Source organism: Hyaena hyaena, unplaced genomic scaffold (assembly GCF_003009895.1).
Source record: "Hyaena hyaena isolate Hyena2069 unplaced genomic scaffold, ASM300989v1 scaffold_20, whole genome shotgun sequence".
Classification (NCBI taxonomy): Eukaryota; Metazoa; Chordata; class Mammalia; order Carnivora; family Hyaenidae; genus Hyaena; species Hyaena hyaena.
Window position 1 is genome coordinate 5,505,173 of NW_024080652.1, and position 27,910 is coordinate 5,533,082.

Below are 27,910 nucleotides of genomic sequence, written 5' to 3' on the forward strand. Positions count from 1 at the left end.
CATGGATTGACTCGCACCCCCCAACAGTTAAGGGGCAGTTTTTCACAAGAGAAAAGAAACAAACCCTGTACTCATCTGTATACAGTGATTCTCACCCCTGGAGTTCCTCCACAGGGACTCCATCTTGGTACCAACAGAGGAAAATGTAAAGAAGTGAAATGCAGGCAGCCATCAAAAACATGAATAAAGCGACTACTTACTAATACAAAGAAATAGAAGTAGAATGCTAAATTTAAAAAAAGCAGCGCACAAAATAGTTTATATAGCCACAGGTTTAATTATGTTAAAACAGGCATTTTAAGATAATAAAGGTAGAAAATGTGTTTATTAGGTTCATTTTTCAGTAAAGGTATTAATTTTTTTTTAAACTTGAAGTATATTTTAATACTCATTATAAAATGAAAGTAGAATTCTAAACTTCTTAGAGGACTCATAAGTTATTTAAAATATTAATATGAAATGGGAAATTGGGCAGGATTGAGCAGAAAATAAAAGTGAGGGAAGATTAAAATACTTAATCATACTCCTGCGCACGCACAGGAAAGAGACCTTAGCATGTCACAAATTTCTACTGTTACAGAAATGGAAGCCACTGTCAGCCATGGCTGAGTTATAATTACAGAGTCATCTATGTGTCAGCTTCACTGCCCTCAAGAGTCACAGGGGGAGACTTATACTGGACTCTAAGAGTCCAGGTCTAAGTTGTAAAGGGCCTGCCATTCAATTTGCGCTTTAGTCATCTTGTAGTTTTTATTTTATCTTCGAACCTATGCTCTTAAAATATTAGTCAGCTTTTAATAACTCAAAATCTTTTAGCCTTACTGATACTAATTTGTATTTCAATTTGAAATGAGACAAACACAATCTGTCAGCTGGCACTCAAAATAACAAGGCTGCAACTTCAATTGGTACCCATTACACCCATGATCCTACTGGTCCTAAATTCCAGGCAAAATGAAATATACCCCTCCCCCAACTGCTCCCCCCACCAGAAACCACACCCTTTCCACTTCCAATGCTGACCATCAGGATCGTCAGCCTCCCCAGACACGCAGTTTCCCTCCACCTCCCAGACTCGGGTTTAATCATCTCTTCCCATGAAATCCTGTAGCCTTTGCATCTCTTACTCTCGCCTGTATTAAAGGTAAGTGTGTATATATTTCCCTAATCTCCCTCACTGTGTTGTAGATACCTTGAAGCTGGGGCCAAGTTTATGAATGTTGTAAATGACAGCCATGGTTTCCAAAGAGCCTAGAGAAACCTAATTCACATTAGACTGGAAGCAGCTCAGTACCCTTATGTGATACTCATTTGGTTGATCAACTAACATCTCCAAGCTCATCCTAGAGTATATCTACTTTTCACATACTCGCCTCACCAGCCTTCCCCTCCAGCCGACTCTGCTAAAGGAGGGTTAGGACACCTCCACCGCAGCATCCTTCTAGAAACGTTGTTGGGAGCACATCTTCACAGCTCCTTTGCAGGTTTTATAGAAAGACGTGTCCCAAGGCCACTTCCTATGCTGAATCAATTCTGGCCTCCTGTTTCTTCTTTCCACTGGGTTTAAGGAACAAGGCACAGGGGATCCAAATCCTTCTGTCATGTGCCTCGTCTTCCAGATTTCAAAGATTACTTTCATAATTTGTTCCCTATGTAGAAATCCAACTTCAATGGGGTCCTCCTTAAGGAATACAAAATCACAAATTCAGACTTCAGTATAGGATTTTAAAAGCTGTGCTGCACCTGAGGCATCCTAAGGCTGAGGCTCCCTGAGTCTGGGGGAAGCCCTTCAGTCTCCATGGAATCATGGAGAGCTTCACCACTAATTAGTTGTCTGAAGGCTGACAAAGTTACTTAAACCAAGCTTCCGTTTACCTGTCCATAAAGTGGAAAGAATATCCCCATCTCAGAGGACTGTTTTGAGAACTGCAGGACTCTCCTGAATTCTGAATTCCTGTTAACACCAGCAAAATTCATTTATTGTGCTATTCATGCTGAGTTGAGGCCAACTAAAACTCTTCACAAGTTATGGAGAGGTTAGGAGGTAGCACGTGTGAGACGTGCTGCACAGCACAGAGCAAACGGTCTAAAATATTTCTGACCAACTGGGGTCCTAATTCAGATTTTTGGATTTCTGCTGAAAAGTTCAGGAGAATAAAGTCATACATAATTAGATGGTCATGACATTGCTGCTAGGCTGCCTGCACTTTCTACAGGGCTAGGTAACATGCAACTAGCCTCCTGAATTAATACAAGGTCTAGTATGTTGTTTATAGTAGGAATGAATTAGGATGCCCTGTACTGGGAACTTCTCAGATCCGCATACTTACCTTTTTGGGTTTTTGTTTTTGTTTTTTTGGGTAGAATACACGTAACACAAATTTATAAGTGGCAATGTTTAGTATATTTATAATGCTGTACAACCATCACCACTAACCAGCTCAAAAACATTTCACCCCTCAAAAAGGAGACCCTGCACTCATTAGCAGTCATTCCTCATCCATCCCTCCCCCAGTCCCTAGCAACCACCAATCTGTCTTCTGTCTCTTATGGATTCGCTGACTGAAAATTTCGTACAAATGAAACCATGTACGAATATGTGGCCTTATCTGGCTTCTTTCACTTAGCATGTTTTCAGAGTTCACCCATGTTGTAGCACATATCAGTACTTCATTCTTTTTAATGACTAAGTGATATTCCATTATAAGGATACACTACCTTTTGTTCATCCATTTGTTGATCAGCTCTTGCACATTTGGGTTGTTTCCAACTTTGGGCTACTGCAAACAGTGCTGCTAAGATTCTGTGTGGGCATGTTTCCGGTTTCTTTAGAGCTAAGGAACAGAACTACTGGCTCACACCATAACTCTGTTAAAATTCTGAGGAACTGGCAGGCTCTTTTATAACACAGGTGCTTCCTTTTACATTCTCACCAGCAATGAACAAGGGCTGCGATTTCTCTACATCTCTATCAACACTTGTTATTGTCTGTCTTTTAAATTTTTTTACTGTTTATTTTTGATGGAGGGGAGCAGAGAGAGAGGGAGACACAGAATCTGAAGCAGGCTCCAGGCTCCTAGCTGTCAGCACAGAGCCTGACGTGGGGCTTGAACTCACAGACCATGAGCTCATGACCTAAGCTGAAGTCAGACACTTAACTGACTGAGCCACCCAGGTGCTCCTGTCTGTCTTTCAAATTATAGCTAGTCTGTTGGGTATGAAGTGCTCACTGTGGTTCTGATCTGCATTTCCCTGATAGCTAATGATATTAAGTGTCTTTTCATATGCTTGTTCACATCCTTACTTTTAATACTTTTAAGTCACTTGGAACAGGAGAATACCTAAGGAAGTACATTTACTCCCAAGTGGCTGAAGATTAATAACTGTCAGAACCCCACCTGTACTGACAAGGAGTCTACCCAATACCCGACCATGGCTGTTGTTTTCTACCACAGCCTCACAGTGTGCTTGGAAAGCCAAGTCCAGCTCACATCATGTTCCAACAACACATATCTTTGGCGTATCCCTCTCCCTTTTACTTACTTATCCTCTTTCCTCAGCCTGTCACAGAGGCCACACCCTTTGCTGTTGCTAGAGTCACTTTTTCTTGGTATGCCCCAAAGTCCCTTCCCCTCCTGTATTTGTGTATTAGAACTTAGTGAATTTGTTTCTGACACATAACTTCAGGCCTAGCACAGTGCCATGAACATAGTAAGACCCTCCTCCAGCATTTTTAAGAGAATGTGACCAGCTCCCATCAACAATGATGGTGGTGAAGCAAAGCCCATGGGGTCTCCTGAGCCACTATCCCTTACCATGACCTGTGCAGTAGCAGTGGCCCCTGACCAGCTCTTCTTTAGCTATGGCGGAGAGTGTGAGAATCAGGACTCCCACACTCTCTCCACCCTGAGTTAATGGCACACACAGTATCCTTCAAGAAGACTGATTTGACTCACTGAAACTTTGGTTTAAACAAGATAATTCTCTTTCCACATATTTCAAAATTCAAAAATGTAAGAGATTGGGCAAATATAATAAAGTTATGAAAAACAGGCAATGATGTTTCAGATATACATTCAGGATGTGCCCACCATGGAATCAGAAAGCACTAAATGTTCAACTGACTAATCTCGGTTTGATGACTTAGCTTTTACATCTCTAGTTTTTACTAATTATAGTGCTTTGCACACGTAGTTATGTCAAAGCGAAGAAAAAGAATGCTTTTCTTACAACAATTTCTGTAAGCTAGTACAATTTACAATACAGACCCTCTTAAAGTTTAGGAATTTATACATATACCAATATCCCTTTGATATGGGGACTTAAATGGCAGATGCATATGTAGACTTTCTAAATTATAAGCCTATCTTTCTCTACAGTTACTATAGCTTAGATCTTTCTTGCTCCCAAAGGGACAAAGACCTGCTGAGTGTTTTCTACTTGAAAACTGAATAGACAAAAGTCACTTGCAAAGTCCAAAGGTATTTGTTACATGTACAATTCCAGTACAATCTTTTTTTCAAATCCCAAATGGAAATTAAACAAAAATTAATAAATGGTCATGTCATAAGTGCTTCCAAGTAAAAAAATAGAAAATCTTGATACTATCCAGTGAAAACACAAAATGCAGGAGCGGTTGAGCCTCTGACTCTTGGTTTCATATCCAGTCATCTCCTCACAGTTTGTGGGTTTAAGCCCCACATCCAGCTCTGCGCTGATGGTGCAGAGCCTGCCTGGGGTTCTCTTCTCTCCCCCTCTCTCTGTCCCTCCCCCATTCACACTGCCTCTCTTTCAAAATAAATAAATTAAAAAAAAAAACCCCACAAAATGCAGACTCATACACGTTCAATCAGTTTCAGACTGTGTGATGGTTCACTATTTAACACAACCTTTTCCCCCCACCCCCCAACTTTAAGGAGCAGGATAATCGTGACTGTCATAAGATACAGCAAATCAGAAAAAGCACATCTTTGGGGTGTCTGGGTGGCTTTGTTGGTTAAGTGGCTGACTTTGCCTCAGGTCATGATTTCACAGTTTGTGAGTTCGAGCCCCACATCAGGTTCCATGCTGACAGAGCCTGGAGCCTGCTTCGGATTCTATTTTTCCCTCTCTCTCTGCCCCTTCCCTCCCCTCTCTCAAAAATAAGCAAACATTAAAACACACTTTTTAAAGACATTTAAAATACTTTCTTCCTGCTCTTATTTTTAAGACCTAAGACTGATTTTGAGTGTCAACACAAAATTATATTTTTAAAAATTGCTTGACCTAAAAAAGAATAATAAAAATAAATTGCATGACCTATAGGCATTCTATCAATAACAAAAGAAAACCTGTGATTTTGTAGGTTCCTTGGTGACAAGGAGATAAATCTTCTGTTTTGTACCCAATTTAAGAAAGTGGGCCAAACAAATTAATAAATGATTCAAAATAATGTAACAGCTGACTAAACAAGAACAACATACAGCCTAAATTTCTGTAATGGTGAGCTGTAAGGACCTCACAGCAAATTTGTAAACTCTCCAAAGGAAGTCTCATGTTATTTCTGAGAAATAAATGAGAATAAGCTTTATTTTTCCATGCTTTAAAAATGAAACAACTGGCTCATACTTTCTTTTAAATATTTTGCCAAAACATTTTCCTCGGACCATTTCTGTTTTCTCTTTCTACTTTTTCAATATTTTCTAAGTTTTTAAAAATAAACATTGTTTGATTTAGGGACCTAACTGGAAGTTCTATTCATATTTCAGTTTCCTCTCTTAAATGAGTACTGTTCCTGGGTTGAACTGTACTAAACTGGGTTGAACAAATACTACAAACACACACTCTGATAATGAATTCTTCAAGTGGCTTATTATTTAACAATTAAACATAATGGATTAAAATATTTTACCTGCCAACCCTGACTATAGAGCTCTGGTTTTAAGCTCTTTGTTCATTCGTTCCTCCCAACGAGGCAAAGTGGTTGAGCTCTTGAGCACATACTCCTGTGGCTGTTCATGTATGTTAAACCCAAGCACTTAGCAGGTGGTAAGGAACTGCCTTTCTTAGGAAAAAAGGATATCAACTCCCTCACACAGTCACTCAGTCTTCACATGTAAACAACGGTCTGATATTAAAGGTCTTCCACCTTCAGGGTGAGGGCCTGTGAAAGGCCTTGTGGGACAAACTTCTCTGTTGCAACCACTCCACTCTGCCATAGTAGCCCGAAAGCAGCCAAAGACATTACATGAACAAAGGGGCCTGGCCAGGTTCCAGTAAAATTATATTTACAAACAGGTGCTGGCTAGCTTTCTGGCTCTGGTTTGCTCACCCCCTGCAGTTAAGGTACAACTAATAAAAGGTGGTACTTTAGCAAAATAAATTTGAAAGAGACTTAAAATTATATGCTAATTCTTGTTATCTTCAAGAGGTTTCGACCATTTATCATAAAAATGACTAAAATTTAGTATTTCTCTTGAATGATTAAGTATTTCACTTCTGGGGCACTTGGATGGGTCAGTCAGTTAAGCATCTGACTTCAGCTCAGTTCATGATCTCTCGGTTCATGGGTTTAAGGCCTCTGTTGGGCTCTGGGCTGACAGCTCAGACCCTGGAACCTGCTTTGGATTCTGTGTCTCCCTCTCTCTCTCTCTGCTCCTCCCCCTCTTGTGCTCTGTCTCTCTCAAAAATAAAATAAACATTAAAAAATTTTAAAAAATATTTTACTTTCAATTACAGTTGGAAAAAAACCAATGACATTTTCTAAGTATGTCTACTTAGAGGAGAAGAGACTATATTCATAAAAAGCCTTTCATTTTCAAGAGAAAATGACCAGGATATGACTTTTTCAGAGGAAGGAGGTGTATCCAGCAGATTTATAGAAAATTAAAAATTGCTACTACTTTTAAAGTTTCAGACAGTTACAATAACTCACACATTTTGGATATTTACATTAAAATATTTTCCATAAAGTCTGATTCCCTTTGCCCTGCAAAACTTGCACTATACCTGTGTTCATATGGATTTTTTTTTTTAAAGCTTATTTATTTCTGACAGAGAGAGAGAGAGTGCGCACTAGCAATGAAGGGACAGAGAAAGGGAGACACAGAATCTTAGGCAGGCTCCAGGCTCTAAGCGGTCAGCACAGAGCCAGATGCAGGGCTCAAACCCATGAACTGTGAAATCATGACCTGAGCCAAAGTCGGACACCCAACAGACTGGGCCACCCAGGTGCCCGTTAAAACGCATTAAACAAAATAAAGGGGCATTTCTCCTGCTTTGTAAATTCTAAACATTTTATAAGAATTTTATCAAATGGTAGGTGCGCCTGGGTGGCTCATTTGGTTAACAAGTCTGACTCTTGTTTTTGGCTCAGGTCATCGGCTCAGTTTCAGGAGTTTGAGCTGGGCTCTGCAGTGTCTGTGGAGCCTGCTTGGATTCTCCCTCTTTCTCTGTCCCTCCCCCACTCACACTCTGTCTCTATCAAAATAAATAAACAAACTTAAAAAAATGCATTTTATCAAATAGTAAGTCATATTACACCAGTTATTTTTATTTTCTAAGAAGTAAACTATATTATTTAAATATATTTTAATCAGAGAAGCTCTACCATTGCTTGGCATTTCTCCTTTTTATTTCTTAGTGACTTTCAGTGGCAGAAAACTTTTATACCTCCATAGGTGTTACCCCAACCTAAGAAGAGAACAGAAAGATGACAATAAAACCCTTAACTAGAGAGAATCCTTCATGAATGAGAATCCAGAGGCACAATAATAGCATCAGTAGAACTAGACCTTCAAGAACTTCAAATAATAGAATTGCTCCAGAGATAATAAAAGGAATCAAAACATAAAAACAAAACCCAAATTAAAAGTTAATTTCCAGGGTGCCTGAGTGGCTCAGTCAGTTAATCTTATGGCTCCTATTTCCAGCTCAGGTCATGATCTCATGGTTGGTGAAGCCTGCATCAGGCTCTGCACTGACCTGAGGAGCTTGCTTGGGATTCTCTTTCTCCCTCTCTCTCTGTTTCTCCCCTGCTTGCACACATGCAGGTGATGTGCTTGCTCCCTCAAATTAAATAAACTTTAAAAAATTTTGCAAAATCAATAATAAAAAGACAACCCAATTAAAAATGGCCAAAGGATCTGAATAGATACTTCTCCAAAGAAGATATGCAATAGCCAGTAAGAACATGAAAAGATGCTCAACACTGTTTAAGTCACTAAGGAAATGTAAATCAAAACCCAAATGAGATACTACCTAGATACTCACTAGGATGGCTATCATTGAAAAGACAGCAAGCGATGACAGGAAATGTCAGCAAAGCGATGACAGGAAATGGATGATGCAGAGGAATCGGAACTCTCACATACTGCTTATGGGAATGTAAAATGGTGAATTTTGAAAATCAGCCTGGAACCTCTTCAAAAAGGTTAAATTTAGAGTTATCATATGAGCCAGGAATTGCTCTAAGTGTACACCCATGAGAAAAAAACCATAATACATATACACAAAATTTGTACACAAATGTTCATCGTAGCATTATTTCTAATAGTTTAAGGTAGAAACAACCCAACTGTCCATCAACTGATAAATGGATAAACAAAACATTGTATATCTATATAATATTATTCATCCATAAATGGAAAGTATTCATTCATGCTACAATGTGAATCTCAACATTATACTAATTGAAAGAAACTAGTCTTAAAAGATGACATATTGTAGGATTCCATTTATATGAAACTGTTCAATATAACAGTTTTATCTCATTAGAGATAAAATATATTAATCATTTCATATAGCTGGAATTGAGGGTAAATGGGAAGTTGACTGCTAATGGGACACAATTTCTTTCTGAGGTAATGAAAATATTCTAAAGTTAACTATGGTGGTAATTTAAAACTTTGTAAATTTAGTAAAATCCACTGAACTGTGTACACTGTGAGTGAATTGTACTGCATGTTAATTATATCTCAATAAAGCAATTATAAAAAAAAACATGACAAAAATTAATTTGCAGATATCAAAAGAACTAAACAGAACTTAATACTGATGAAGAATAGTCACTGAAATTGAAAACTCAATGGAACCAATTGGAAAATAAAAATTTTAAGTACCATTTAAAAGAACAAAAATCACCATAAGTATCTTAAGAATGCATATGAAAAATGTGTATAAGACTTCTATATTAAAAGCAAAAAAAACAGTGCTAACAGAAATTAAAGAAGTCCCAAGTAAATTTTTTTTTTTTTAAATATTTTTATTTATTTCTAGGAGAGAGAGAGACAGCGTGAGCAGGGGAGGGTCAGAGAGAGAGGGAGACACAGAATCCGAAACAGGCTCCAGGCTCTGAGCTGTCAGCACAGAGCCCGACGCGGGGCTCGAACCCACGAACCGCGAGATCATGACCTAAGCGAAAGTCGGACGCTTAACCGACTAAGCCACCCAGGCGCCCCCCAAGTAAATTTTTAAAAAGTACCATATTCATGTATTAGAAATTCAGTATTACTTAGATGTCAATCCTTCCTAAATCTATCTTCAGAGTCAATCTGTAGTCCAAATCCTAGGAGACTGTATTTTAGTGGAACTTGACAAGCTGATTCTAAAAGATGCGTAAATGCAAAAGTCCTACAATAGCCAAGACACCCTTGAGTAAGCACTGATTTATTCTACCTGAGGTCTACTTCTAGATATCAGGATGCATTCTGAAGTCACAGAGATGAAGACAGTGTGGCACTCAGACAGCAAAGTGCAAGAGATGTGTTGCCTCCTTGTCTCCCCAGAGATAAACCCATGTGCATGTTATAAAAACGAAAATTGAAAGAGGAAGTACAGCAAAGAAATGAAAAACATAACAACAAAAGTAAACAGAGTTCAAGAAGTAGCTGCCTGTGGGAATGTGGGCACTTGTGGCACATGGAGACACTCTGGATATGCAGCCACAAGAACTGAGTGAAGCCCAAACTTATCACCATAACTGAGCAAAGTGGTTGTGATGGAAAAAAAAAAAAAATGAAAAGGTTTCAGAGAAAGTGATGCCAGCAGAAAACTGCACATTAAAAAGAACTCTAGAGAATATCTGGTCGCATTGAAGTCACAAAGGATAAAGTATTGGAAGCTGATGTAGGGTTAGGAAGGAGCATGACAATCCATAAAAGCTTAGGTAAGACGTCTACTCTGTATCTTGAGTTACCGGGGAAGGAGACAAGTGCCACTGAAACCACTCAAGTTTTTTACAAAGAAAAATGCTTTCGTTGTCAGTGTTTCTAATACTTTAAATTACTGTGTACGAAATAAATACTAGTTTCACTCTTTTTTCCATTTCCGTATACATTTATAACTGAGAATAAGAGAATTTTGAGGATTTTTGACAAACTTTTGTTTTTTTAGAGAGAGCGAGCGAGCACACGAGTGTACAAGCAAGGAAGAGAAAGAACCTTAATCAGCATCCACACTCAGCACAGAGTGCAACACAGGGCTTGATCCCAATGATCCTGGAATCATGTCCTGAGTTGAAATCAAGAGTCAGACTCTCAACAGACTGAGCCACTCAGGTGCCCCTTAACAAACATTTTTTTAAAGGTCATAGGACAATCATAATTTTCCCTGTTGATGATTAAGATGGCTTTTGACAGTTTTAATTTGCATGGTCATTTGTGTGTTCCTACACTGCTGTGCAAAAAATGGGGGTGGCCTGTATGTAAAATTAATGAATGAAATGTATCATTTCAGAAGTTAGAAAAATAACAGAGTCATCCTAAAGATGGCATAAAGAAGAAAGAGTAGAGAGTCATGAAATAGAAAACAAAGATACAATGGAGAGAACTGAAAAACTGGTTCATGAATAATCAGGAATAAGCAAGGAAATGTATATTCTTACAAACTGACATTACCTATTCTACAGGATAACGTCAATGAAAACAACCTTGAGAACAATTTGAGTTCTCAAATACATATGAATATATGAAGTGGCAACAGAGAGGCATCTTTCTGGTCTTTACAACTACAGAATCTAAAAGTACATTATCTCATTTCCTCTTCCGACAACCCAAAAGATGTTGGCATCCTCCCCTGTAGGCATGCCAACCTGTGCATAATCATGAAGTGGTGCCCAAAGTAACACAAGATGACAGTAGCAAGGTAACAAAACTCAACAAAGTTTACTGAGCATCTCTCAGGTGTAGGGTAATATGCTACCTGCCAGAGTCTCAGGGGAAAATACAATTTGGCCTGGCCTCCACATCCTAGGTCACAGGATCTTCCCTGTGCTTCAGCTGGGGTGGGTGGAAGCTCTATGACCCATGCAGCACCGATGCCACCTACCATGCCCCCTAGGGATCACCAACTCTACAACCCCCATTCTGTCTTGCCTGGCTTGGCAATCACAATGTGGTTGACCATGGAGATTCTCTCTCACCCCCACGCAGAAAGAAATGATCACCAAGTTTACCCTTAGGGCCTATCAGCCACATCAAGGAAACACTGGGTTACTGCCCACCCTGCAAATAAAGCAAGAAGAATTCATCCATGAGGCTCCTGAGGATGAGATGAGGCAATGTAAGAAGTTGTACACAGACGGAGACTTGAGTTTCTATATGAAGCACAGCAGTACAAGTGCAAGTCAGGCACTTACTCTTGAGAAGAGTCATATATACCATATAACACATCTCTCTCTCTCTCTCTCACACACACACATTAACTTTTCTGTAATTTCCATCCTTCCTAACCCCATCATGTAACACCTGGCATTTATGGTCAGCACCCCAGTGCAACCACCATTTCCAAAGGGGCCGGTGACCTCTAATCAGCACACTACCAGTCCCTCCAGTCTTTGGCTACTCTGACACTCTGATTCCTGCAGACTGAAAAGGTCCCCATCATGGGGTTCCCATCTCCTTCCTTTTCAGGGGCCCCTTCTTGAATGGCTCTTTCTGGTCCCTTTCGCCTCAGTGAAGCACAGTGCAAGCAGAGCAGAGGTGAAGAGCTCAGATTCTAAAGTCGGACCATCTGTTATCCACTATGTGATCCAGGGCACATCCTTCCCTTCTAGGTCTTACCTACCAAACAGAGAGAATGGAAATGCCAACACCCAACTCACAGTAGTGTTTAGAGAATGAGATGAAACAACACCCGTCAGCACCCATGTTTTGCAGGGCCAGCCCTCCATGTCTTGCTGAGGCATGCTGTCGAAGAGCACACCCACAGGAACAGAAGAGACCAGAAAAGCATATAGCGGTGACAAAGTGGTTGTATTAGAGTGGTAAAATCACAGATGATGTTTTTTTTCTCTAGTCCCCCAGTTTTCAAAAGTGAGGTGTGAGGTCATGCAGACACATGAACAGAGAGAAGGAAGGGAAGGAGAGAGAAGCAGAGGCAGAGAAAATGGACCGAAGAGTTTGTGATTACAAGACACTGTAAAGGCTGAAAAGAAAAACAAAAGGGCAGAAAAACAGAAACTACCTCCAAATCCTTAACTCTTCTTCTGTGCTTGGAGTCCCACTTCCCAAATAGGGATAGAAGGCTGTGGGAAGGATGATTGTGGTTTTTGGGAAAAAAACAAGTGTCCAGGAGAAACAACAATCATAAAGTTTGAAGTACACACAGATAGTGAAACATCCCACATGGGAGAAAGACATTGTCTGAATCAGACACACACACAGAAAGCAGAAGCACTATGCAGTCTGGGGCATAGTGGAAGCAAGGACATTTTTCTAAGTCCTTTCTTTTCACTGAAAGTCGCTGAAACAAGGCCTTTGATACCAGAGCTGCTGACATGGTGGCATCATCAAGGGTCTCCTGACAGCTCTCTCCTCACCCCTTCAGATGTATTCCTTAGCTAACTGTGCTGGGGAAAGCTGTCTGGCTGCAGGCTCATGGGACGTGAGAGGGTGTGTGTGCTAGGGCTCCCAGGGAAAGGTTTCTTCCTTTGTAAGGGCACATCGTAGAAGAAACTCTTCTTCCTGCTTTTGGGTACAACAGGAAGGAGGAGGATGTGATGTGTGAGACTAGCAATGACAGCCGTCTTGGTACCATGAGGAGCTGAGCTTGAGGATAAGTAGAAAGAGAAAAGGAACCTGAGTTCTCAGTAGTGATTACTTAACCAGGAACTTGTTACTCCTGGCCTTCTTATGTGGGATAATAAATAGCTTTAATGCTTAAACCACTATTAACTGGGTATTTGGTACTTTTAGGCAAAAGCATCTTAAAATTATTCACATAGCATTTGGTGGGCTGATGTGTCAAGAGGGATATCTAAATGGAAAAACCCATAGACAGAAACCAGAAATGGCAATGCTCCAGCTTGGTCTTAATAGGCACCAACCAAATGACAAAAGTAAAAAGCTAAACAACTTTCCCCTCCAGCTTATAGCTCTTTTTTTCAGTGAGACAAGAGACTGAAATGCTCAACTCTGCCACTCTAATTAACACTCATAAGGCATTTGGCCAAGTTTTCCAAGTAGAATCCTCACAGCAAATTTCTATGAAGATATCTACATGTGTGTGTGTGTGTACGTATGTATGTATGTATAATGAGAAAGACTGTATGATCTATAGCAGTGTTAAAAAATATTTTAATTCAGGAACACCTGGGTGGCTCAGTCAGTTAAGCTTCTGATTTCAGCTCAGGTCATGATCATGGTTTGTGAGTTCAAGTCCCACACTGTGCTGACAGCAGAGAGCCCGCTTAGGATCCTGTTTCCCTCTCTCTGTCCCTCCCCAGCTCATGTGTACAAACATGTGGGTGCACTCTCTCAAAAATAAACATTAACAAATATTTTTTAACTCAATGTTAAACTGAAAACTCTTTTTTTTTTAATATTAGGTTTTTATTTTATTTTGACTTGGATCATAATATCCTTCCCCCTCCTTTTTTTTTTTTTTTTTACAAATAGTTTATTGTCAAATTAGTTTCCACATAACACCCAGTGCTCATCCCCACAAGTGCCCTCCTCCATGCCCATCCCTTCTCCCCCCGACATCCATCAGTCCTCAGTTTTTGTCAGCATTCAAGAGTCTCTCATGGTTTGCCTCTCTCCCTTTCCCCCACCATTTCCCCCCCTCTTCTCCCCCTTGGTCCTCCATCAAGTTCCTCCTAATCCTCCTATTCGTGCAAACATATGCTTTTTGTCCTTCTCTGCCTGACTTATTTCGCTCAGCATAACACCCTCAAGGTCCATCCATGTTGCTACACATGGCCAGATTTCACTGTTTCTCATTGCCATGTAGTATTCCATGGTATAGATGAACCACATCTTCTTGATCCATTCATCTGCTGATGGACACTTAGGCTCTTTCCATGTTTTGGCTATTGTGGAGAGTGCTGCTATGAACATTGGGGTACATGTGCTCCTATGCATCAGCATTTCTGTATCCCTTGGGTAAATTCCTAGCAGTGCTATTGCTGGGTCCTAGGGGAGTTCTATTGTTAGTTTCCTTAGGAACCTCCACACTGAACTGAAAACTACTCTTATGATCTAAGTTTTAGAAATGGCAAGAATTTAGGGCTCCTGAGTGGCTGTTAGTTGAATGTCTGACTCTTGATTCTGACTCAAGTCATGATCCCAGGGTTGTGGGCTCAAACCCCGTGTCGGGCTCCACACTAAGCATAGAGCCTGCTTAAGATATTCTCTCTCGCACTCCCTGTGCCCCTCTATTCCACTCAATCTAAAACTTTAAATGTAAAAAAAAAAAAAAAAAAAAAGAAAGAAGAATTTTTCAGTATCCCATTCACTTCCTTCCCAAGCAAAATTTTTAAACTGAAAATTTTATTTATATATATATATTATTTTTAAAATGTTTTTATTTTTGAAAGACAGTGTATGTGCCTGTGAGCGGGGGGAGGGGCAGAGAGAGAAAGAGGTACAGAGGACTCGAAGCGTGCTCTGTGCTGACAGTAGCAAGCCCCATGTGGGGCTTGAACTCACAAACTGTGGGATCATGACCTGAGCTGAATTCGATGCTCAACCAACTGAGCCACCCAGGCGGCGCCCCTATTTATTTACTTATTTTTAAACGTTTATTTGTTTTTCAGAATGAGTGAGCAGAGGAGGGGCAGAAGGAGAGGGAGACAGAGAATCCAAAGTGGGCTCTGCACATCAGTAGAGAGCCCAATGTGGGGCTCGAACTCATGAACCATGAGACAGATCATGCCCTGAGCTGAAGTTGGATGCTTAACTGACTGAGCCACCCAGGTGTCCCTAAACTGAAAGATTTTAAACTATAGGACTTGAGGTAGGGGGAGAGGGAAAATGAGGGGAAAGAGGGAAAGGAATGAAAATTTACAAATGATTCATGATCTTCACATATGAAACGCCCCTTCAGTTTCATCAGATGGAATTTATAATGTTTTGTAATAAAGTTATGAATACCAACGCCAAAAGTCAGAAATCAGATAATAAAGCCTTCTTGAAAAATGAGGAAAATTTTCTACCTTTGGTATCTTTTTCTGTGAATTGTTCATTACTTTTTCATACAGAGAATTTAAACAAATATAGGGCAGTATTTTAGTTTAAATTTTAACAATATGAAAAACAAAGCAAATCAAGACAAGTATTAGGCTCCAAAAGCACCTCTTGCTAGGGTAGTACTTTATCATGAAATTGCTGTAGATGAGCAAAAAATTACTAACTATATGAAATGGTAATATAAGCAAAAAGACAACTTGAGACAAAAATAAGACACAGAAGTTATTTCCATTCCCTCTGGATAAAATACACATCCACATGAAAGAAAATCTCACCATTGCAACATATTTTCCTTATTGAAACTGAAGTTCTCAGCCTGTGTTTGCAACAACACGGTTGCTGTGGAAATAGCTGATTCAACATTATGAACTTGCAGCTGAATAAAGTAAGGTGTGGAACAGAAATCTTATTTAAACAGTGGCAAGAACCATAAAACATTAAAAAGGCAAACTGAGTAACGGTGAATCAGCACCATATGGTTTAATGTAAGGGTCACACATTTTCCCTTTGGGCCTGACACAAATAGGATGTGTCTTTTTAATTTAGTCCTATTTTTGGAACCCTCTAATCATCTTCATCATCCCTCAAATGTCCTAAGTTTTACTATCTGCTTCTGTCTACACAACGCACTGTGTATTTTATGAAACTGACTCTGTTGAGGACAGTTTCTATTGTCCATACCTCACCAGAACATGCACAAGTTAGGCACAAACAAAACACAAGTCAGGGCTTTGACAAATTTCTGCCTGTAACTGATTCTATTAAATACAGCAGCACGGATTTCTTCATCACACAACATCACTTCAGGCTTAGTTTTCAAGACTCTTTACAAACTCCTCAAGAACAGAAGTTGTCAAGAGAATGTTACTGGGTGCCCAGGCCCACTTCACACCCTGTAGCCCAGCCTGCACCCCCATCACTGTTATCACATCTGGAATTTGTTCTTCCGCTTTTATGGGTCAGGTAAGAGCTCTCCAAGCAATCTTGAAAGACCTTATTAACACACTTTATATAGAAATGATGTGAATTATCTTAACCCTAAATATATGTTCCTACACGTACCCCTGCCCCCATCTTCCCTTTCTACTTTTAATCAGAGAAGCATAACTTTTCTTTAACTACACACACTTTACCAATATTTTCCTCTGCAGATGTTTCTGAGTCTTTCAAATTATAACATTTTGAAGCCAGAAATCTTATCCTTTGTAAAATAAAACATAATCAACAAATTTTAAAAATAATGGTTATGTGTGGGGCTATTAGGAAAAGGAAAAACAGCGACTCTTCCACCCTTAGGAGAGGATGCAGTGAATGGACTCTGTAAACAGAAACCCAGATTCCCTCCACAGCTGGCACTGCTGTGGTTGTGGCTGCCCTCCACGTGTGCACAGGAGATCGATTCATACCAGCAAAACCGGAAAAATCACAACTGAGAGCAACTGTGGAAGCAGCGAGAGCCAAGAGCAGGATGTAAAGGAGTCTGCCTTTCTGCTAGGTGAGTCACAGGAAACTCTCCTGCCAGAGTCAGGAGAGTTAAGAATGTAGGTCAAAGCTCCCTAGGTTTCATGCTCCAGGGATCCAAGGGAAAGGGCTAGGGCCCTCTAAGTTATTTCCAATTCCTAGGGAGTGGGGAGGCCAGCCACTGGCCTTGGCCTGCCCTCTAACTAAGGCTCCACTTCCAGCAGACCACAGCAAACTCAATCATTCCAGAAGTGAACACCACACTGGAGTGCTGCGCTAGCTCGTCCTACTACTCTGGATTTGGGCCACCTCGTGTGCTCTTCTGAGGGCTCACAGGATGAAAGGCCCTGGAACCAGCTCAAATTGTGTTTGTACATAATGGACGAACAGCTCACCCAGCTCTGTTGACACAGGGGACCCAGTGGCAATCTCACCGATCTTGGCCACTCCGTCGTAGTAGGCTTTTCCTGCAAGGATCATAGCTAGACAGGGAAAGTGACACACAAAAAACATCAATTACACAAGGAAAAGAGGAAGTACTGTGGAGGTTTGCTTCCAAATATCCCTCAGTCCCTTGTGGCTGCAGGAAGGTTTGGGCTGTGCGAAGGGCAGCTCTCGGAGGGCAGGGCTTGTCCCTGATAGCTGGGACGTCCCTCCACTGCACTTTCGGAGGCTCCCACCCAGTGGGAAGCCCCACAGGATCCTCACCTTGGACCAGTCCTGGGGAATCTTCAGCAGCAGGCACTGCAAGTCCAGAAAAGGCCCTGCCTTCTGATGCCAGTTCCAGAGAGGTGTGTTTTCCAACATGAAATTAGGGCTGGAAACACAGCCATTCCAGCAAGAGAGCTTTTCTCAGCTGGTTATTCTACAGCCACACAGGTCTGCAACACTATTAGTTGAAAGAATTTGTACAGGGTGGCCCAGGAATCTGGTCTTTGAATGGCATTTTTACTTTCTCTATTGAAAAAGTTATTCTGAGCCACAAACAATAATATACTTGTTGTTGGGGGGGGGAAATCTATGATATTTTAAATACATTATCACTCCAAAAACACAACAGAATTGTCTGAAAAATAACTGAATGTTCTATTCTCCCCATACTACTTTTTTGGCAGAAACAAGGAAAGCTTCTACTGCTATATCAATTGGATTCTAATTCTCTTAAAAATAATATTTCTCCTTTCAAACTGACTCTGAAGACTAAATTATAAGGTGCAGAAACCCGTTTTTTATTTTTCTTTTTCTTTCCTTTTTTTTTTTTTTTCCTTTGGGAAGGGGAGTCAAAGGCAAGACAGACCTGGGTCTGAATTTTGCCTTTACTTCTAATGACATGACCTCCCCAAGCAAGGTTGCTATCATTTCTGAAACAAAAGATGGTCATCTATAAAATGCCCTAAGAGCACGAGCATGGAAGCTAATAGGGATTCCTTCTTTCAGTTTCCAACAAGCTAGGTTTGGGAAGACTGATGATGTACAACAAGCAAGCTTTTTAACAACACCTAGCCTATTTAGTGTGGTTTTGAAGAAAATAATTTATTTGCTTTATTCAAAGACTGACTTTGAAGAATACAAAATTTTAGAACTAAAAGAGCCCTTAGGAATCTCTAAGATTCTTTTCCTTTTACTGTGAAGAAAACCAGTGGCCATACCAAGTGCTTTGCCCCAATTTATAAGGGTTGCTGTTTTAAAACAGTGGATTAAAAAAGACATCTCAAGTATAAAAAGGGGGGAGGCAAAAGGGGGGTATCTCAGAACAAATTATGTACAAGTCTGGCTGAGGCTATTACTGGCCAAAAAAGTAGTATTTTCATGGCAAATTCATCTATTTTAGTATTTCTTGTAGAGTTGAAAAAAATTGTAAAAGTTACGGTTTCTAGTATATATGTATACAAGTTTAAGAAATGTAACGTTCTATTATACAGTTGTTTCATAAGACTGAGGATAATCTTAAAGTATAATGTAAAAACAAACAATAACAAGTAGCATTAATGTGGACTTTCCACACCTACTTAAGTTCACCTATCCAAGAATATTAAGACATGGGTCAGTGATGTTATCACCCTGTTGAAGGAGAGTGGAGTGGAGATATGCTGGGACGTGCTCAAGGTCAATGGCAAATCAGAGGCAGTGCACGTAACTCCAGCTAAGGTAATTTACTTGCTCAGTTCTAAATTGCTGTGTTTTTCAACTCTTTGGTCTCAGCTAGAACTGAAAAAGAGAGCACTCTACCTAAAAACAAGGTTTATAGTCAATAAACTGGCAAGTTAATAGACGCAGTATTTAATAAGAAGATTTTAAATTGTAAGATGTTGATAAGCTGAAAAGCAGATCAGTGGGAAAATGGCATACAGTTTTACACAATATATAAACAAAATTTTCAGTTGGCACCCACACATGAAATTGAAATTTTTTGTTAACTGTTGACTTATGTTTAAAACAATTTAGCCTCAGAATGGTAAAATATTCTTGCTTTTATAATAAAGTTGAATTAGCTTTAAAAACTATATAATTTATCCAGAACTTAATAAAAAATACTATTCTCATAATTTTGACATCCTCCCTTTGTGGATACATTAAGGGATTTTCTATCACTTGTTTTAAGGAACGGAGGCGTATTTGTCCTATTTTAGTGGTTGACCAACTACTTCATCAATCTAATCTGCAAATTGCTACCAGAAAATTATGATTTTAAAATATGATTTCATTAGGTTACAGTTATGCTCAAGAACCTTCAAGGCTTCCACTGCCCATAGTTTAAGCCCACACTCCACTGAAGTTCATGATAGATTTATATAGTAATGGCCTTGGATAAACCACACCTCCAAGAATTCCCAACCTTTGCAGTCCCCTATACATTGATTTGGGGGGGGGAGGGTCATGTGACTTGCTTTGGCCAACAGGGTACCAGCAAGCATGACTTCCACAGGGGTTTGCACTCTGGGAACAGCCTGCTATGCCGGCAGGAGGGAGCCCAGGCTCCCAGACTGAGCCGAGCACCAGGGGTCCAGAGAACTGCACTGCCTTTACAGGACTTTGAGAAATAAAACTATTGTTGTCTTAAGCCACTAAGTTTAGAGATACCTTGTCATGTGGCAATAGATAACTGATGCTGCGTTCACATGCATTAATAATATGACCCCATTCTACCTTGTATTTTACTGTTCCCCAACAGCTTCTCACCCATGACAGTCTAGACCTCAGATCTTCACTTGGACGTGTCTTTTCTGCCCAAAACCTAACATCTGTCAGCTTGCACAGCTCCCACAAGGCCTCTCGCCTGCTCCGTTCCCCAACAAGCTCACTGCTCAAATTCCCATGACACTGCTCTTTGTTAACTGAATGTTGCCTGACTTATGACCTAAGTGCTGAATGCACATCTGGCATCCTCAACTATACTACAGTCCCTGATATACTTCTTATCAGGGACTTTACAAATTTATCTCAATTTCTCAATGGCTTCAGTAAAAAACAGATGGCTTGCAGAAATTCTGGAAATATTTTAAAAGTGCAGAATAGTCCCTTTGGGGAGAAGCCTTGTTTAGGAGGAGACCTAGCTGCTGGCAGTTCCCTGAGTCACCTTGTAAAACTCTGCCTCAGAGAGGCACCAAGTGCAAGAAGAAAAAAAAAAAAAAAATCACAGGTCATCATGACTTCCTTCACAGGGACATCTAAAACAATGACTTTGTGGCCTTGTGACTAAGCAGTCATTGAGGGAGAGTCAGCTGTGCAAGAACTCTAAAACCAGTCTCCTGCTCTTTGAAATGGGAGGTGACGGATCGCTTGGGGGGTGAGAGATGATTTCCCAACAGTGATAATGTCCCAACAGCACAGAGACCCAGAAGAAAGTAACTATGTAGTTTACTTTTCCATGACTATGACAACTGGGCACCTGTCATCCAAAGTCTAGCTACCATACCCCTTTTCCTGGGGCATGCCTATGCTGAGGGTGTATGAGGTTACAGGCTTATTTTCAAAACCTCAAGTGGGAGTAGCTGAAGGTATGGCATGGTGAAAGAGGGGAAAAAAAGAAATCATAAAAGACCCAGAACTTGATTTGAAGTTTTCTTCAAATCTAAAACCATCGGAAACTAAAATTTCAACTCATATTACAAGGTGGTTTTTGTGAACCAGGGTAGAGGGTAAAAATGGGGTCTGAATATTTTGGGGGTGACACTTGTTACAAAAGGAGAATTATTGTGCCTGTGTTAAAAATCTGGTGATTATTAGCATTTCAAGTTTTTAAGGTGATCATTGATAACATTCACCTCTTAGTGAGCAAATGCACATGCAGATGCATGTCAACTTTCTCCAATGAAACCTCTTGAAACTAGCAAAGAACTCTGGTTCACAGAGACAGACAAAAGCCAACACTTGAATTCATTTTAAAAGGAGCACTGGTTTTGAAATGAAAATTTTAAGTTCAGCCTTTAACTTTGATGTTTTTCCATTCAGGCTAAAACTTTTCTCATATCACTATCAAAAGTTATATACCCAAAGGCAAGAAATTATTCTACATAAATAAAAAGAGAATAATTCCTCTGTTGCAAGACACTAACAAATATTTTAAGTACACATTTCATATATGTTATTAATTCACAAAGAATTTGGTTTGCAAAGTAGAAAACATGTTTATGACAAGGATATAAAAGAATGAGTCATGTCAAATACCATGATTTGTTAACTAAAATGTATCACTTATAATAGACAATGATTTCATTTATTCATTTCAAATACACCAATATCGTATCATTGCAAGCTTCCACAAAATTAAATATTTTTAACGACTTAAAGATATTTCAAAAGTTCACTATTAAGCACGTAAAAATAATTAAGTAAAATATTTGCTTAATGGTTTTTATATGCTTACTATATCTATAAATTTAGAAAACAGACTTACCATTAACAGCTTTTTCATAATTTTTTCCTAGGTTTATTAAATTTCGTAGCCCAGGATTGAACTGTTCCATAACATTCTGACAAACAAACAAACAAACAAATGAATAAAATAAGCAAACAGTAGATCAAGTAATCTTTGTATTTTGTCAATGCATAGCCTCGGATACCTATGTGTGCTTCATAGTACAGTCTACAAAGCTATGAATGTTTATTTTAAAATAATGAAGAGCACATACTTGCTTATGGATAGAACAGGGCCCTCGCACTGACAAGGCACATGTGATCCTGGCGACTTCCCAGTTGCCCAAGGGCTGCCTATAACTTACTATAAATGGAGCAAGTAGCAGACATGCATACCTACAAAGCATACCCCACAGGAGCTAGAGGCCCAGAAGCTGATGCTCCCTGTGGGGTGTAGGTAGGTTAATGGCTGTCAGGCTAATGTTAAAAACAGGTGTGCATGATCAGAACTTAGTTACATGAGCAATGTTTTGGTTATCAATTGAACAGACATTTCTTAATTTTTTTTTTTAACGTTTATTTATTTTTGAGAGAGACAGAAAGAGCATGAGCAGGGGAGAGGCAGAGAGAGAGAGGGGAGACACAGAATCTGAAGCAGGCTTCAGGCTGAGCTGTCAGCACAGAGCCTGACATGGGGCTCGAACCCACAAACCATGAGATCATGACATGAACCAAAGTCGGATACCTAACTGCCTGAGCCACCCAGGCGCCCCTGAACAAGAGATCTTGTTTTTACTATGCTTAATTACCAGGAGTGGGTATGAGAGTGGGTGTTGCTGATGGCCCTAGGGCACAGGCCAGTCTGCGACCTTCTGTCCAGGAGGTCACTGGCATTTTTTTCTAGTAATCAGTTTATTCATTAAGTACTTATGGAGTAACCACTGAGCGGTAGGTCCTGTGCACACAGTAGATGGAAAGATATGGTTTCCCTCTCATGGATTTCATGATGCCATATCTCTGCAAATGTCATGGTTTTCATTTTTAAAAATGTTATTCTTACAGCACTAGAAAGTCATAAACATAGAGACAAATGCTATAAGTATAAGACAGGCATTTCTTTGGAATGTTGTTCTCAACTTCAAATATCCTATATCTGACGTCAGACAATAGATCATTCCTATAGGATGTGGACTTCCTAAGTGACACATGGTGACTGAATGTATGTGTTCCACCTACAAATAATGAGCTTCACAGCATTAACCATTCTAGGTGGACCATGCAAGTCTCCTTATCTCCTCTCCCAAAATGTCAACCCTGTTTGTAGAAGAGTAGGCAATAAAAAGAATGAAAAAACACAACATTCAAAGGTGCAGATACTTGATACACATGCTCTGCAGGATAAAAGGTTCTCCTTTATATATCAGTACAGAGAGAACATAGTAACTTTTATTTTATCAAACAGTGATAAAGGCTTAGCCGGAAAAACAATTCTTCGCTCAACCTTTCCCCAAACCTCAACTTACTCCTAAGAGTACTTTCAACTAAGCTGTTATTCTTATATTCATTGCCATAGTTTTGGATATTTTTTTTTATTAGTATATTGTCAAATTAATTTCCACATAACACCCAGTGCTCATCCCCACAAGAGCCCTCCTCCATGCCCATCCCCCTCCCCCCATCCATCAGTCCTCAGTTTTTGTCAGCATTCAAGAGTCTCTCATAGTTTGCCTCTCTCCCTTCCCCCACCATTTTCCCCCTTCTTCTCCCCCTTGTTCCTCCGTCAAGTTCCTCCTAATCATCCTATACGTGCAAACATATGGTATTTGTCCTTCTCTGCCTGACTTATTTCGCTCAGCATAACACCCTCAAGGTCCATCCATGTTGCTACACATGGCCAGATTTCATTGTTTCTCATTGCCATGTAGTATTCCATGGTATAGATGAACCACATCTTCTTGATCCATTCGTCCGTTGATGGACACTTAGGCTCTTTCCATGTTTTAGCTATTGTGGAGAGTGCTGCTATGAACATTGGGGTACATGTGCTCCTATGCATCAGCATTTCTGTATCCCTTGGGTAAATTCCTAGTAGTGCTATTACAGGGTCATAGGGGAGTTCTACTGTTAGTTTCCTGAGGAACCTCCACACTGTTTTCCAGAGGGGCTGTACCAGTTTACATTCTCATTGGATAATATTCTTGATTTCTCAATTTTGGACAATAATGACTGGCTTTCTACTACACTAGATGAGAGCACAGCTCTCCATACCACCCCACTTTTTCCCTTCCCCCATCCTTCTCATATAATTGAATGACAATTTCCTGGTAAGTTGATAGTCAGGTTTTATTACGACTTTGTAAATATCGGTCACTACAATGCAAGGAACGTACAAAGGATTATGTTCCTTTCTTGGTACAGTCTTTGTTTCTCCTGGGATTAACGATCATCTCATCACCAATCCCCCTGGCTTAGTTTTCCATGAATCTACCTTAAATTTTTCCATATGCCCCATCCCATCTAGCAGAAGTCTATCAGTATTATTTTTCAAATCCACAAAGTTGTCAGCTAATCTTCCATTCCATTCTTCCCCTGAACTTCCTACAAGGACTCTCCATCCTCTTGCTCAGTCTGGCCTGACTGTCCCTGCCACGCTGCTACCCTTGCATGTCCCTTTCTGATCCCCTGTGTTAGAGCTCTCATTAACTGGACTCCACACCTTCCTCTTTCTTCATTTATTCCCATTTGCTGAAGATCATTCTCCAAGAACAACCTAAGAAATGATGCATGAGAGGTAAATTTGAGTCACCATGTGTCTGAAATTATCTTTACCTTGACATTTGATTGATATTTTGCTGGCTAGAGTATTACAGAGCAAAAGTGATTTTCCTTTAGAATTTTAAAGATACTCCTCCACAATTTTTAACATCCAGTTTTGTTATTTAGAAGTCACCCGTCATTTCTTCTTCCTTTGTATGGGACATGGTTGAGGGTGCTTATTTCTGGAAGCCGTCTCTTTATTCCTGTGCACTACATAATGGTCTTAATATGGGTACTTATTTATTTTACTGAGCACTCAGTAGACCCTATCCATATAGAAAATTATGTCCATTAGGTCTGAAAAATGTTCCTGTTTTGTTTTTTGTCTCTCCCTACTTTCTGGAATTCTTATGAGGATTTTATACACCCTGAATTTATTATCATTTTATGGTTTTCTTTGATTTTCCAATTTTTGTTCACCCATCTCTGACAAATATCAACTTCACATTCCAAGTCTTCCATTATGTTTTTAAAACTTCTGATATATTTTTAATTTGGATTCTTTTCAGGTTCTTTGATTATTCCTTTTTAAAAGCATCCAGTTCTTGTTTTGTGAATGCAGTATCTCTCTAATCTGAGTAAGTCGTAATTTTTTTGTTATTTTCTTCCAGTTCCCCATATTATCTAATTATTTATTTTCACTGTTTAGCATTCCATCTGTCTTTTGTGTTGGAGGCTTTCCTCAAACATCTGGCAATCCCTGGTAGCCAGTTCATTATTTGAGAGTAAAGCTTTAAAATGCTGGCTGGAAGCTTGTGGGTGTGGATGTGTACACAGGGTTGTTGACTAGCAGGCTTCATTCAGAGTAACTAGACAAGTCAGCTATAGACAAACTGGCCATGTGACAGTAATGAGGGTTCACTGAGTTTCTCCAGAGAAGTTTCTCATTTCCTATCAAGAGATATGGGAAGAGGCAATGGCCAGGTGGTTGGCTTTCCCCACCCATCAGGAAGGGGACTGGGCTTGGAATTCCACAGTTTACTCAGTTGATTTTTACTGAATTCCCTGCTCTCTAAGGTTTATTCCCCCCAACTTCTGCTGTTATTTCCAGGTTGAGAGCTCCTATGATTCAGTATGTCCTGAGATTAAATCTCGAGTCTGCCAGGCAGAGAGCTTCTGATAGTAGTGGTGGTTGGGGTAGGAAAAAAAACCTGTCAGTTCAACTACCCTGTGGATCTCCTTTTCTGGCCCTGGGCGTCCCACCCACCCCCATCTTCTGTGACCTGCTCCCCAGCCTCTCAGCTTCTCTGAGGTAAATGGCTCAGCTCTCATCAGTACTCCCACCGCAGAGTCTTTAGGTTTTCTTAAGGCAGCTACCACTCCTCTGTCCATTTTCTATCACCCCAAAATTTTTAGGCTGTTTGTCAACAATATATGGGTCTCCCCCTTTCCTCTCCTCTTTTTCTTTACTTCCTTCATTTGCTATCATTTCAACGTATGGTTAGAAGAAAAACCTTATGGCCAATTTGTTGTGCTTAACTGGGAGTCTACTCAACCTTGTGTTACTGGAGCCAGTCAGTCACCTGTCTGAGCCTCATTTACAACCAGCAGTCATAAAGCTCCAAAGCCAATGATGACTCCCATATCAGTCTCTCTGAAAGATGGTAAGTCTCAATACCTGATCACAGGGACCAAAAGCCATAGCTGCTATTTCTATCCTCTTTTCTCAATTTCTGTGTTTTGTTTTTAGGCTTATTTTAAAACTGTTTAAGATTCACAAGAAACTGTAAAAACTGTACTGAAAGTTTTCACGTATGCTTCCCCCAACAGTAACTTATATAACCATGGTACATTATCAAAACCAGGAAACTGATATTGGTACAACACTTAACAACAGACTTCATTCGTATTTACCAGTTTTTAAAATAATCTTCTTTTTTAAAAATGTTTTTATTTTTTATTTATTTTGAGAGAGCAGGAATCCATGAGCGGGCACAGTGCAGAAAGAAGGGAAGAGAATCCCAAGCAGGCTCTGCACTGCCAGTGCACAGCCTGATGTGGGGCTCGATCTCATGAACCATGAGATCATAACCTGAGCAGAAATCAAGAGTGCAACGCTTAACCAGCTGAGTCACCCAGGCACCCCTGTATTTACCAGTTTTTATATCACTCGTTTTGATGGGGAAGAGTGCATTATTTTTATGAAATCTTATGACATGTATAGATTTGTATGACCATCACCACAGTTACAATACAGAACCATCCCATTAACACAGTGATCTCTCTTATGCTACCCCTTTATAGTCACACTCTCCCCACCATTATAGTGATCTCAATCACTGTAATTTTGTCATTGTGAAGATGTTATATAAATAGAATCATATAGTATGTGACCTCTGAGACTGTGTTTTTAACTCAGCACAATGTCCTTAGGAAGTATCCAAGTCGATGGGTATATCAATAGTTTAGTTCTTTTTTTGGCCAGTAGTATTCCACAGTACAGAGGTATCATAGTTTATTTATGCATTTACCCATTGAACATCTGGATTGTTTACAGTGTTTGTCAATTGCAAATAAACCTGATAGGGACAATTACATACAGACTTCTGTGCAAACTTAAGTGTTCATATCTCCAGGATAAATACCTAGAAGTTCAATTTCTGTGTCATATGGTGGATATATGTTTAACTTTATAACAAACTGCCAAACTATTTTCCAGAGTGCCTGTACCATTTTACATTCCCATCAGCAACGTATGAGATTTTGCTACTTTTTAAAATCTAATAACTTTATTAAAAATAATTGCTTTCTGGGGCTCCTGGGTGGCTTAGTTGGTTAAGTGTCTGACTTTGGCTCAGGTCATGATCTCACATTCACGGGTTCAAGCCCCTGTCGGGCTCTGTGCGGACAGCTAACTCAGAGTCTGGAGGCTGTTTCAGATTCTCTGTCTCCCTCTCTCTCTGATGTTCCCCTGCTCATGCTGTCTCTCTTTCAGAAATAAATTAAAAAAACATTTTAAAAAATTAAAAAAAAAAAAGAATTGCTTTTTAATAAAAAGATAAAACTACTTTTCAACTCTCTCTTTTAAAATTCTTATAATAATCTTATGAGACCAAGTCTAGACAGTAAGAATGTAAGTTCTAATAAAAAGATAAAACTTGGGGTACCTGGGTGGCTCAGTTGGTTAAGCGTCCAGCTTCAGCTCAGGTCATGATCTCACGGCTGGTGAATTTGAGCCTCTCATCTGGCTCTGTGCTGACAGCTCAGGGCCTAAAGCCTGCTTTAGACTGTGTCTCTCTCTGCCCCTCCCCCACTCACGCTCTGTGTCTCTCTCTCAAAAATGAACATTAAAAAAAATAAAGATAAAACCTTAAAAACATCATTTAAAA

At 39.8% G+C, this 27,910-nt stretch overlaps 1 protein-coding gene across 2 annotated transcripts in view; it reads right to left on the bottom strand.

The window, feature by feature from the left end:
- BAIAP2L1 (BAR/IMD domain containing adaptor protein 2 like 1) overlaps nucleotides 1-27,910 on the bottom strand; it is a 93,681-nt gene that overhangs the window by 46,294 nt on the left and 19,477 nt on the right. For both annotated transcript variants that reach the window (XM_039226077.1, XM_039226076.1), the window contains exons 2-3: nucleotides 21,805-21,880; nucleotides 17,303-17,389 (exon numbers count right to left, since the gene is read on the bottom strand). In XM_039226077.1, the coding sequence (XP_039082008.1) occupies nucleotides 17,303-17,389; nucleotides 21,805-21,880 (163 nt within the window). The remainder of the gene's footprint in view (nucleotides 1-17,302; nucleotides 17,390-21,804; nucleotides 21,881-27,910) is intronic.